The 13,107-nt window shown below is 58.7% G+C and overlaps 1 protein-coding gene across 1 annotated transcript in view; it reads right to left on the reverse strand.

Moving 5' to 3' along the window:
- Positions 1 to 13,107, reverse strand: part of COL22A1 (collagen type XXII alpha 1 chain) — a 162,382-nt gene that overhangs the window by 40,651 nt on the left and 108,624 nt on the right. Inside the window, exons 37-43 of the mRNA XM_036264164.1 lie at positions 12,552 to 12,656; positions 11,553 to 11,597; positions 7,535 to 7,612; positions 6,216 to 6,251; positions 4,974 to 5,027; positions 3,886 to 3,930; positions 2,106 to 2,153 (exon numbers count right to left, since the gene is read on the reverse strand). Coding sequence (XP_036120057.1) covers positions 2,106 to 2,153; positions 3,886 to 3,930; positions 4,974 to 5,027; positions 6,216 to 6,251; positions 7,535 to 7,612; positions 11,553 to 11,597; positions 12,552 to 12,656 — 411 coding nt within the window. The remainder of the gene's footprint in view (positions 1 to 2,105; positions 2,154 to 3,885; positions 3,931 to 4,973; positions 5,028 to 6,215; positions 6,252 to 7,534; positions 7,613 to 11,552; positions 11,598 to 12,551; positions 12,657 to 13,107) is intronic.

Genomic DNA, 13,107 nt, shown 5'->3' on the forward strand with positions numbered 1-13,107 from the left:
CCGCTCCTGCCTCCTCCGGCAAGGGTTCTGTGGGAGCACACGGTGCAGACACTTAGAGGGGTGTTTGTGACTCTGTCCAGGCAGCTGTGATCACTAACTCTGGCGTTTCCTCGGCAACACCCTCAACGCCACTTGCAAAGCGCCCACGCGAGGCTTGGTGCCCTCCGCTTTGATGAGTATGAGTCTGGGGAGCTGGTGGTTCAACAGTGTCGGCCGACACGAACATGCGCAGTGACCACGGCCGTCCCGGTCCGAGGTGGGTGGAGCTGCATCTGGCCACGCTCAGGGAGGGGATGTTCCAGGACTGGGCGCTGACGTGGGTCTCCCACTCCGAATGGAAGGGCTGTGCCGTCACAAACCCATTCCGAATGCTTCCCTCCCTTATCTGCTTCACTCTCAGTCTGTGAAGATTCTTTAGAGATCTCCTCCTCCAAGAAGCCTTCCAGATTGCTTCACTCTGTCCATCCCCCCAACACCAAGCAGAAGGAAAGTTGGGGCTGTGTGAAGACGGGTAGAGTTGCTTTATCTTAGTGTGTCCAATGCCCAGCAAGCGCCTTCCACGGAGCATCAGTTCAGTAAATGAGGGAACCAGCTGACCAACTAGCCAACCAGTCCACCAGGGGACCCACCAGCTGACCTTGTGCTGTGCAGCGCCACCTGCCTTTGGAGATGGTTGGAGAAGCTGGTTGGAGTTGGGGGTGGGGGGTGGGGAATGAGGTAAGCGGAAGGCTGGCTTTTTTCCGCCAGAGGAGCCGGCTGGGCGTGGCCATGAAGCCTGGTGGGTCCGCCTCCAAGCTCCGCTCCTTAACAATTGGCATAAAGAAGGGGGGTCTTGGGGTGGAATCCAGGCTGACGCAGCCCAGCTTCTTTCAGAGAGATGGGATTATGAAAAGTGACCCCGGCTCGTGAAAGCCTGTAACAAGGGCTCGAATCGATAGAAATGATTTCTTGTCACGTCCTTGACTGTGGGAAAAACTCTCTCATCAATAAAATCAGGAGAGACTATGCTTACTGCTACCTGTGTTTCTAATAAAATATGTGACTTCCCATCGAGGCGTCTCCACGTGTAGGGAGCAGTCGCCGGCCTCTGGGGTGTTCTCTCGTTTCCCTCCCTTGACCTCGTGCGTGAGCCGGGTGTTTTCGGACATCACCCGAGTGTCGACTGAACGCAGGAAGTGAGGAAGGGCTGCTCACCCAGGATCCAGGGCCCGGCCTCAGCCCAGGTGAGACTCAGTCTTCCAGTGGAGGCCGGAGAGGGTCCCCCACACCCACGGCAGCGAGAATGTTCTTTCGGAGACGGGGGACTCTTGGCCATCTCGATCTTGCTCGCAGCCTTTCCCAGCCTCCACCTGAGCCCCGAGGTTGGTGGCCGGACCCCGGGGCGCCCCGCGTGTCACCCTGCATCCGCAGAGCTGCCCTGAACTCCGCAGGGTCTTCCACTCACAAAGACGTGCGCACGGCTGTGGTCTGCACGCCGACCTGCACTCATCCTGGCTCGGGGCCCCCGCAGGTGCTGCACCTCCCCCCACTGTGCTGCGGCCTTCGCACCCGCGGGGCCCACGCCCAACCTGTCTGACTCTTTCCAGATCAGGAGGAGGCAGTCCCGGTGGGGTTAAAAGTCAGCCTCCGGGGTCCCTGAGGGGTGGATTTGACTCCCAGGGAGGCCCTGACCCTCACGGTGTCTCAGGTCCTGAACACGCCCAGGAGTTGCACCCAGCTCACAGAGAAACTCCAGGCAGGGGCGCGGCAGGCGTGTCCACTGCCCACGAGAACGTGGCCGCCAGAGCGCCCTGCCCGCAGCGTCCGGTAGGAGCGCCCGCAGCCGCACGTGGCGATTATGCCCTTGGAATGTGGCTCGTGTGACTCAGGACCTGACCTTCCATTTCATTCCAATTCGTCCACATGTGGACGGGCACACGTGGCCAGTGGCTGCCGTACCGGCCAGGGGGTCCAGCACGTCACCGGGCACGGGGAGCGCTCCCCACATGTTGCTGTCGTTGATGAGATAATACTGTTGTTCAGACCAAAAAACCCACATGGTCACACTCCAGAGCCCCAGCCCCCTCACCACGTCCAAACGCACGCCCGTGATCTGATGCTTTTACCTTCACCAAGAGACGTATGTCCTCCGGAGACAGTGGTGAGGAGGGCCCCTGCCGAAGTAAAAGTAAGTGACTAAGACAGACAGACAGACATGCCCCAGACACAACAGCCCATGGATCTCCGCCAGCGAAGGGCCTTCAGATCACACCTCCAATCACACCTCCGCCGTGCACGGGACACGCACCGCCCAGGCTGCCCCACACCTGGAGCCACATGCAGAGGGCTGTCCTGGGGCAGGGACTGCGCAGGTGGCCCGTCCTCGCCCTGTCTCACTGGCCTCGTGCTCTCTGGCCCCGTCCCCCCCTCCCCGCTTCATTAACATGGGCGCTGAGGGAGGCGAAGGGGTGGGCCACCGCTCCCCAGGTGAGGAGCAGCTGCGCATCAGCCATTCACCACCTGGTGTGAGTGTAGGTGTTTCTTCAGCTCTCCCAGGGGAAGCAGCCCTGCAACCCCCACCTGTCAGCGGAGGCTGAGTCTCCAAGTGCAGGAGGGGAGTTCAGAAGCCAGGGGAGATGACAAAGCGTCTGAAGGCACAGAGGGGTGGGCAGGCCGCTGATCCACCTGCAAACCCTCTGTGTGCTGGGGTGGGGTGTGCCCGGCCACAGCCCAAGATGGGTGGGGGCTGGGTTCGCACGAGGGGGCGGGGACACAGGCTGGGGAGGAAACGGAGTACAGAGGCACCTGGGGGGGAGGGGATCCAGGTGAGAAGTGGGGATCGATCGGTCGGCATCTACTTGGCCAACCTCTAGCTCAGGGACCAGGGGGCTCGGCGCACCTGCTCTGCAGAGGGAGGGGTGCAGCGCCTAACTGTGGGACCCTGTGACCACAGCTGAACGTGTGTGGCTGCCTTCTTCCCCTCACACTGGACTTGGGGTTTGTGGTGACAAATCCAGTCGACTATCTCGGAGAGGCTGACACCAAGACGCTTTTCCTGGCTACTGCTCTTGTCCTGACCCCTCGGGGTTTCTGACACATCGGTGGCTGACAGAGGCATGGACGGTGGCATCGTATACGTCGGCACAGGGGGGCATAACCGTGGCAGTGGCCGGGTCAACCCTCTGGGCCACGGCAATGGGAGGACTCAAGGGAGACGGGCTGGACTGACTCGGGCTGGAGATGCTGAGGAAGGAACCAGCCGGGCTCGAGACAAAGCCGAGACCGTCCCAGGCTGTCTGCAGCCTCTGCATTCTGACCTCCTACAACCTGCACTTAAAAGGGGGCGGGCCCGGCCCGTGTGGCTCAGTGGTTGAGCGTCGACCCTGCACCAGGAGGTCGCCGGTTCCATTCCAAGGTCAGGGCACATGCCCAGGTTGTGGGCCCGATCCCCAGTGGGGAGCATGCAGGAGGCGACCAGTGCATGTGCTCTCTCATCCATGTTTCTATCTCTCTCCCTCTCCCTTCCTCTCTCTCTAAAATCAATAAAGAAAAAAATTTTTTATAAAAATATAAGGGGCGGAGGCTTCATGGTGAAGCCCTGTTTGCCCTCGGAGGTTAACAGTGGTACAGGGTACACATGTCTGTGCTGGGACATGAGCGTGCGGGGGGCCCTGCCTTCCTGGGCGCACCGTCACGCTGTCCTCTGAGCCTTGGCATGACTGGCGTGAGCTCTCAGACCCCACTGTGGTTCACCTCCGGCCGTCACAGCAGCTCACATTAGTCCCTCAGCCCCCACTTTAGAAAGAGTCCCTGCTCAAAGGTCTCCCAGACCATCCGAGCTGCATCTGTTCTCGCTGGAGCCCTGACCAGTCCTCAGAGCTCATCCAGAACAGTGGGGTGACCTACCGGTTTGCCAGGGGGCCCCCTCTCTCCTGGGCTTCCTGGCACACCCTACGAGCAGAGGGAAGAAAACGTTAACTGAGCACATAACCGCCTCCGCTCGGCCCACCCTCCCCAACGTCCGTCTGCCCCGTGTCACTCGGTGGGGGAAAGAAACCACCCCACCGTGAAGACTGGCACCAGCTAACGTTCGTGGTTTCTGGTCTCCGCCGGGCACAGAAGACTCCCAGGAAAGGTTCAAGTGTGGGAAGCCCGTAGGACAGAAAGTGACCGCCCCGCTAACTCCTGTCCGAGACACAGACCGGAAACAGCCCACGCCCAGAGGCGCCCACACCCGTGGGCGTGCACACACACGCCCATCCCGAGCCCGGCCCCTGTCCCAGACACAGGTGGGAGCCAGCTCCGCAGGAGGGGGGCGCTACTGGGCTGGCGGTGAGAACATCGGGTTGAGGGCGGGCTAGGTCCGTTTGAATGTGTGAGGCGGGAATTAGAAGGCGGGTTTCTTCTCTGGAATGGAACCCGAGCACAGGAAGGGAAGGGGCTTTCATGCTCCTGCATGTAGTGAACTAAACCAATCCATACGACCACCACGGTGCTGGACAGCTTTGTCCCATGAGACCTCATCGTCCTCGGGTGTCCCTTTGTCGACGAGCAAGAACCGGGTAATGTCTGTGTACCTGGCCTGCTGCCAGGCCCTGCAGGTGCATCAGGCCCGGGGTGCCTACTGCCTTGGAGCCCAGACCAATCTGGGGCGTCCCCGTGACGGGAGAAAGTCTCTGCAGGGAGGGTCAGTCCGCAGAGAAGCTGGACCTGATCTGAGCAGCACAGACCGCCGAGACGTGACGGGGATTGGCCAAAAGCGGGATGCGTGGTATGGGATGCCCAGGGCCTTACAAGCTTCCGAAAGCGAACACTAAAGCCAAAGAAATACAACCGGACCCCACAAAATTGTCGGCCACGGTCACCAGAAGGTCACCGCTGTCCGAACGTCCCTGGCGCAGTGGCAGGGGTCAGTGAGGCGGTGGGGGTGGGCTTCTGGTGGGGGTGGGCCCATGATCACCTGGGCTGAGCCCAGAACAGCTCTCTCTACTTACGTTCTGGCCAGCGGGTCCCTGGGGGCCGGGGAATCCCGGTGAGCCTCGAGATCCCTGAGGAGACAGAAGAGAAGACACCCCACGAGCTGAAGCTGAGTAAGGCCCCTGCTTTGGCAGTCGCTGCTCGAGGAAACTGATACCCCTTTGCCGTGCAGCACCCTGCTCAGAGCTTGCTGGGCGCCCTACGCTTGTGGGGTGGACGTGGAAATACGCTCAGAGAACGCGCCGGAAGACCTTCAGCGGGAGCCTTCCCGCCCGGCCCCATCCACAGGCCCCGCCCTACATGGCAGGGACAGCGACAGGGGGATCAGTGCAGGCCCGAGCTCCCTGCCGCCGTCCTGTGGACAGTGGGAGGCGCAGCCCAGAGCTTAGCACTCAGACGACGGTATTTTGGTGAGACCACCACTCCCATCTGGTCACAGAGATTGCCGGACAGTCTCAGGAATGGGCACAGACACCTGCCTCTCCCTGGAGGAGTCGTCCTTACTCAGAGGTGTGTGTTTGCCCGGCCGAGTGCCCTCCAGGGCCCACGACTCTCCACAGGGCGTCCTGTCTGCCTTACCTCTGCCCTAACCTCTGCCATCTCATGCCGACCCGTGAACTGTCTGAGCCTCGGTCTTCTCATCTAGAGAAGAGGGCAGCAAACCCCTCTCTTCTTTAGCTCAGAAGTCCCGAGTGAGCGGGACACAGCAAAGGTAGCAGGCTGGGAGGGACAGCGTCATCCTAGCTGCTCCCAGGCAGGGCCCCTGCACCGGGGAGACTGCACAGAGACGCTCATGTTCCCGGCAACCGCGAGCATGTCCTCCGTGGCTGCTCGTCCCGGGAACGAACATTTGCCGGGAGCCCGCCTGCAGCGTCCGTGGGTGCAGTCCATTGCATCGCCACAGTGGGCTCCACGGAGTCAGAGAGATCCCTCATTTGCATGTGGCCACGTGGTTGGGGCTGATGAAGCCAGGTTTATAATGAGTACTTCCGGCAATGTGACGAGTCCGCTAACCCACGGCCATCCTGTGATGCAGCGATGCCACAGAACCCAGCCGACTCAGTGTGCCAACCCCAGCGTGGGCGCGCGGACAGATGACCCTGCTTGTCCGCAGGTCAAGGCTCACATGCTGGGGAGCCTGCACTCGTCAATGGCAGGGAGTTTACTTCAGGCCCCGGCCCCTCCCACCTAAAATCACTGTGATGACAGCAGAATGTTCCCATCGAAACCCAGCCCCGTATTGAAAAGAACTACTGTACCGGGGGTCCTTTGTCTCCTGGCGGTCCAGAAGGGCCCTAAGAAACAAACAACAACAGTGAGCAGAGCCGGAAGGGGACGCCCATGTCAGCGTGGGGGCGCTCACGTCTCAGCCCGGTCGTCAGCTGTCCTGGAGGAGCGGCCAGACTGTCACCCCTCGCACGCCCCCGGCAACACTACACATGGAACCCCCGGGACCTTCTCCTCCACCTGCCGGCACCCACCTCGCTCCTGACACCTGAGCCCAGCCTAGCTTGTAGCGCTGGTGTGGGTGGGAACCAGCACCCAGCACCCTAGCGCTGCACCCCCTTCCTGCTGGGGTAAGGCCGGGGGACACACAGGGCAACGCCCCAGGGTGGCCTGCTGGGCCGAGGCTGCAGTGATGCCCCGCCCCCTTACTATGGGGCACACACCTGCACACATTCATGCACACACCTGCACACACATTCACGCACACACGCACACGCGTGGGCCTGCATTCCTACAGCATGTCCGGCCTAGCATCTGGCGTAGGGCTGCACAGGTCATGCCCACAGGTGGAGGCGTCGTGCAGGGTCAGGTCCTGCAGGCAGTAGCATGTTCCCTCGGCCCTGGGCCGGGGCTCTGCCGGCCTTCTGCATGGAAGACACTGCCTTGCCTTCCGCCCTGGACACCCTCGGTCACACTTCGGTTCTCAGTGGAGATGACGCCCCTCATGGAGAGCCTTCCCGGCTCGTCCCAGGATGGCTGTTGGAGGTGGTCCCCATTCTCGTGGTGCACCCCATCCAGGCGGTACATCCTAGTGCACCACTGCTGCCCTGCCGTCTGTCCTCTCTGCTGAATGGACTGTGTGCCACACAGGGGCGGGCACTGAGCTGCTCGCTCAGCAGTCTCCCCTCCTCCCAGCACGGGGCCCACGCGTGGCCAGAACACAGCAGACAGCTAATGGCACTCCATCATCTGTGATCACCCTCCTTTCCATGGGGATCAAACCAAGGCCCAGAGGAGTCAAGGCACCTGCCCACGCCGCGGGAGCCACCCAGGCAGGCTCCTCCCACCTCCTGCTCTGGTCAGCGTCTCCCTAGACCTGAGCCCACGAGACCTCCCCGATCTCTCCAAGAAGGAGAGAGGGCTTCACGCAATGCACAGGTCTCTGGCAGCGCGACGAACCAGGTCCCTAAGGCCTGCCCGTGACATCCACCCCAGAACAGCCCAGGGGACAGAATAAGCTGAGCACTGAAGAAAGGGGGACAGCTCCAGAGGCCAAGGGCCAGGCAGGCGGGCCAAGCAGGTTCGGGCTGGGCGGTCAGAGCAAGGAAGCGCTGGGGGAATGAGGACTCACAGGAGGGCCAGCAACACCGATGCCCGGGTCGCCACGGTGGCCAGGAGAGCCAGGGATCCCAGGTGCGCCTCGGTCCCCCTAGAAAGAGAAACACAAGATCAAGGGGTCAGTTCCGGGAAGGAGAGAGAGGGCCAGGGCTCGAAGGAATGCTGCTCCTCTGGCTGTCCAGCTGCGCCCCCAGCAGGCCTCTCCCTGCCCGGACTGGGCGTGCCCTCCGGTTCCTGAGCAGCCGCTGGCTGTCACCACGCACGTCCGAGGCTGCCCACGCCCAACCTCGCCATGGCTCCAGATGCCATTGCAACACGGTGGCCCCTCCATGTGACCACAGTTCCAGGTTTATTGTGCTCCCTCCAGGCCTCATCACGTCTCATCCTGACCACACCCCAGCTCTCACCCTGCACCCACCTTTCAACTCAGTTCCTGTATCGCCACTCAATTACTTTGTCAGTTCACCAACAACTAGCCAAGAACCTCTGTGTGGGCCCCTTATCCAGGGGCTGGGAGGGGCGAGGATGACCGGCTATCACCTCTGCCTTCAGGCTCAGTGGTGGATGGAGTGTGGGTTTCAGTTCTGGCTTCAACACTGACTCACTGTCGGCTTAGGAACACGACCAGTCCTGTGAGCTTTCGTCTCTGTCTGTGCCGGGGCGGGGGGCGGGGGGTGGGGGGGGTGAGGACAGGAGCTGCCACGCACACAGACGTCCTGCTCATCGAACGAGATCCGCGACGCCGTGCCTGGCACGGTGCCCAGGCCAGCACACACCCTCCGCCCAATCTAACGGCTGTGGACACTGCTGTGCACGCGGACCCGTCATTCCGGACTCTGATGGGAAGAGGAGTCGGGGGAAGGAGAGAGAAAGCGGGAGGAAGTTGTGTCTGCCAGTCCCTGGAGCAGGACCCGGACAGCCATGCCTTCTCCACGGTTTCAGAAGCCCCAACCTCTGAACACGAGCGCTTATCCTCACTCAGCTGACGGGGAGGCCGGGCTGTTCTGACACAGGCCAGGGACAGTCCTTGCTGCCCGTTTGCATGGACAGAGACCCATTGCTGGTGCATCGGCTCACGTTCGACCAGGCGTGCTGCCTCACACACCACAGTGTGTCACACACACAGAGTTGCACATGGCTACCTTTTCCGATTCCAAAAGAAACTGAATCCAAAACACACCTGGCCCCCACAGTTCTGTGTGAGAGACTGGTACCTGTACTCAGTCAGCGGACCTGCAGCCGCGCCAGCTGCCGAAACGGCAGGTGACCTGTTCAAGCCTGGTCCTGTCTCCGGGACGTGTTAACTCACACGCGATGAAAAGACCCTCGGGAGGTGGTTACGAGAGCCCGCGAGATAACGGCAGCAAAGTGATTTCGGGAAGACCCTGGCATAGCTAGGCAACACGTTGCTTCACTAGGCTTTATGTTTTCAAACATTAAAAAAATCTCATTAATAATCAGTGTACCCTCCAAGCCCACGGTGGCCGTGCTTTCGAGAGCGACTGCATCCCTCAGCCCTCCCCCACCCCCGCGCCTCTGCCAGGCCCCATCTTGAATTCTCTTCAAAATCCCAGATGGTACATGTTGTTTCTTTAGAATAATAAGGTCTGACTGATTCTGGGAAGTACAAGATGCCTGGGACTGCTAGGAAATCTAATTTGTATGCACGGGGACGTTAAGAAATAAGGCAAATACGGAGAGAAGTGTAATAACCTGAGAGAACATGATGGGCACGGTGCCTGTCTCCAGCACATGGCACTGTGACAAGACCAGGGAGGACCCGCTCAGGTTGGCAGCCAGCTGACTCTCCGGATAATATTGAGCTGGTCCTGTGACCTTGGGTAAGTCCCGTGACCTCCCTGTGCCTGAGGGCCCTCCTCAACTAGGAAAAAATAGAACATTCCCCCTAATTCCCATGTATCTCGTACAGACTCATTTAAAGAATAAGCGACTATCCAACGTTGGGCCTGACAGGTGTATTATTACCACTTCATCAACAGAATTAAGGGATGGGAAATAAACTAAACACGCATAACTGTCAGAGAAATCCCTTTGCGGCTCTGTTCCTCTTGAAAAGATTGAACGTAGATTTCTGGTTGTGATTTTACGTTCCGGCTCATCTCCGCTCCTCCTCCCAAGGCTGCACGTTAGCAAAACCTCACGACTTACCGCAAGCTGATCACACCAACAGAAGCATCTGTCTCCCTCCAAGCTATGTGTTTCCACTGCTTCTCACACATGCTGCTCCCCCTGGGAGAAGGCCCTGCCACCCATGCTCTGAGCTTCCAAACACCTGCCCGTCCGCAAAGGCCTGGCCGAATGTCCCTATCGCCACTGCGTCTGCCTGCCCTCCTCTCTGTACCTCTTGCTAACAGTTGTCCGGCTCCTCATTAACCTTTACACATGCCCTCTTGCTGAGTCTGCCTGACCCTCTGACTTCAGTGAAAACTAGAACCATCCATCCCTTCATTTACCCACGAAGTCACCAGACTTCTGCCAAGTACCCAAAATGAAGCAGGCGCTGTGCTGGGTACACAAGCGACACACTTCTGTGTGCACAGGCCCAGTGTGGGGCCTGGCACAGGGGCAGCTTTGAAAAGCAATTTCCCGGATTCCAGAATGGATGACTCTGCCCTCACGCACCTCTTGCCGAGCACTGAATTCTGCCTGTGACCAAATTCACCTTCTTCCAGAGGAAGTGTGATAGGAAGGTGTCTCCCAGCCCAGCCTGAAATCCAAGTTCCTGACTGGTAGGTCTCGTCCACCGGGAGGCCTGGCCCATCTATATGCGTATGGTGTTGTGAGGTTCTCGTTTTCCCCGAGCCACTACCCTTCACAGCTTAATAAACTGAAATGGTCAGAACGTGGCCCCAAGAAAAGAGCAAAAGACCTTAATGCTCTGTCATCAGAGGCAAAAAGGCTCATGATTAAGAAACAAGGGGACGCAGGACCCAGAGTCGGTAATTCTGACGTTGGCTTCTGTTTGTTTGGACTGCAGACGGGCTGGGCCAGTCTGCGTGGCAGAAGGGTGGGGTCGCAGAGGACGGCAGTATTTACTGAGCAACAGCTCTGTGCCCTAAGAGTCTCCCCTACAGCGGCCCTCTGGGGGGTTACTCCTGTGCCCAGAAAAGGAAGAGTCTCCGAAAGAATAAGCCTGTAAGTCATCTGTCTTGTAGGCAGCTGAGCCGGGATCCTAACTCGGTTCTGTCTGACGACAAAGCCTATTCCTTTTGCTAGAAACTAATGCCACAAGAGAAGGCAGGCATCTGTTAGTCTTCCCACAGTCGTAAGCAATTAGGACAAGCTGAAAACGTCTCTATAGAGTCTTCCTTAACTCCCACAGGCTCTTCCTGTCAGCACCACGGACAGCAGCGGGCGTTGTCTCTGGTCTCTCTCCACCTCCCCCCCCCCCTTTGTCTCCTCCTGCCTCCCTAGACCTCCCCATTCTCCAACTAAAGACCTCTCCGAATTCCAGCTTCCCTTCCGGATGCCAACTGGCTATGGAAAGCTTTATTTCCAAGCTGCATGAATGGTCCCGTGTTCACAGGTCTCACATTTTAAATGGGAAGGACCACCCGGCTGAAGACACAGTAGGACTTGCCGTCGGTCCCCTGGAGATGAGCCAGCTGGTCAGCCGGGCCCCCGGTCAGGCTCTCTGTGGGCCTCACTTCAGGGCTACCTCTCTACTCTTCACTGCTGCCTCCACCTACTGACTGTGTTCAGCATCTGAAACCTGGGCATCACCTTTCACCACAATTCGACTGATCGTACAAGACCGCTTAGATCTGTGGCTCCAAGATCAATGTTTGAAAGCTGTTGCAACTTCATCCAGTCATCAAATATTTACAAAACTCCCCCTGCGGGGGAACTACTGCAATACCCCAGTTCACAGCCACGGGGCCTTCCATCGGGAGGGATGTGATGAACTAAGGAACATGGAGGTGGGTTGAGGTGACCAGAGATGCTTACAGTGAAATTTTACAAGGTCTCCTTCTAAGCACAACCCATGGTCTGCTCGGATAAACACATACCTTGAGTCCAAGAGGTCCAGGCAACCCAGGTGGTCCACGAAGCCCCTGGGGAAATGAAGGATAGATGGATGATTATGGAACCGTGAGGGTGTACCTCCCCACCCACCATGTGCCAGCCGTGTGCACCCTATGCCACGGGGGATGGGGACAGACATATGAGAGTCTCCCATGACCTCGCTACATAGAGGAAACAACCTGTTTTTGAGCCACAAGGCTCTTGGGTGAGAATCCTTATCCCGTCGCCTACAGCTTCGTGACCATGAGCAGACCCTGTGGTCTCTCTGACTCTGTTTCTCACTCAAGACCCTTATTTCGTAGGCTCCCACAGTAAGGGCGAAGCCAGGTTTGAAAGCAGAGCCCTGGCCGATTTGGCTCAGCGGTTAGAACGTCCACCTGCGGTCCTGAGAGACCCGGGTTCGGTTCCCGCTAAGGGCGTGTACCTCGGTTGCAGTTTGTCCCCGGCCCTGGTTGGGTCGTGAGGGTGGCAGCCACTCGATGTGTCCCTTTCACATCAATGTTTCTCTCTCTCTCTCTCTCTGTTCCTCTGTCTCCCTCCCACTCTATCTGAACAAAAAATGGAAAAATGTCCTCGGGTGAGGGTAAAAAAAAAAAAGAAAGCAGGGCTCACCTGCTCCCAAAGCCCGGCCTCTTCCTACTTTACTGTGCTGTCAAGACCTGGGGAGCCCGTGGGAAAAGGCATCAATTTCAGGCTGACGGGTTTTACAAATGCTACTTCACTCTTGGCCGGAGCAGCCCATTCTCTGTGCACAACCTTGACTGGCCAAAGCGATGGGTATGCTGGCTGGACGATCTCAGGTGCATCTCAGCGTCACAGACCCTGGTCAGAGACCGCTGTGTCCCTATCCCCTCGGCCCCTTCTCCCCACCAGCCAACATCACAGACTTTCTGCAAGGTTTGGCCAGTGCATCTTCTTTTCCATTTCCTCCTCTACATCTAGCCTGGCTGTCCTGGGCACAGACGCTCCTGCACCTGACTTACCGGCTCTCCATCTTTCCCTGATCCGGGAGGCCCAGGGAGCCCGGGAGCACCGGGATTCCCCCGAGGGCCTGCTGGCCCTGGGCTCCCTTCTTCCCCAGCTGCTCCCTGAAAAGAAAAGTGGACAGTTGTCAGGATCACCGACATGCAGGGGGCCGGCTTTTCAATGGTGAGAAAGTTCAAAGGGGGTCGATAAGCTTCCTGAAGGTAGGTAATAGAAGTACTGTATGCCCCCAAATTCATACACTGAAGTCCTAACCCCCAATACCTCCATTTAGAAATTGGGTCTGTTCATTAGCTGTCAGGTTGAGGTCATGCTGGAGTAGAGTAGCCCCTAATCCAACATGAACGGAGTCCTCAGAAGAGGGGGGCTTTCGGACCCAGACATGCACAGAGCGAAGCCAAAGCGAAGACACAGGAGAAGACAGCAACAGTTAGCCAAGGGGAGAGGCTGGGAGACCCTCCGTCACTGCCCCCGGGACCACCTGTGCTGACACCTGGACTTGGGGTATCCAGACACGGTGAGGATGGTTTAAGGCACCCGGGCTGCGATCCTCTT

The sequence above is a fragment of the Molossus molossus genome, unplaced genomic scaffold (assembly GCF_014108415.1).
Source record: "Molossus molossus isolate mMolMol1 unplaced genomic scaffold, mMolMol1.p scaffold_m16_p_16, whole genome shotgun sequence".
In the NCBI taxonomy this organism is placed as follows: Eukaryota; Metazoa; Chordata; class Mammalia; order Chiroptera; family Molossidae; genus Molossus; species Molossus molossus.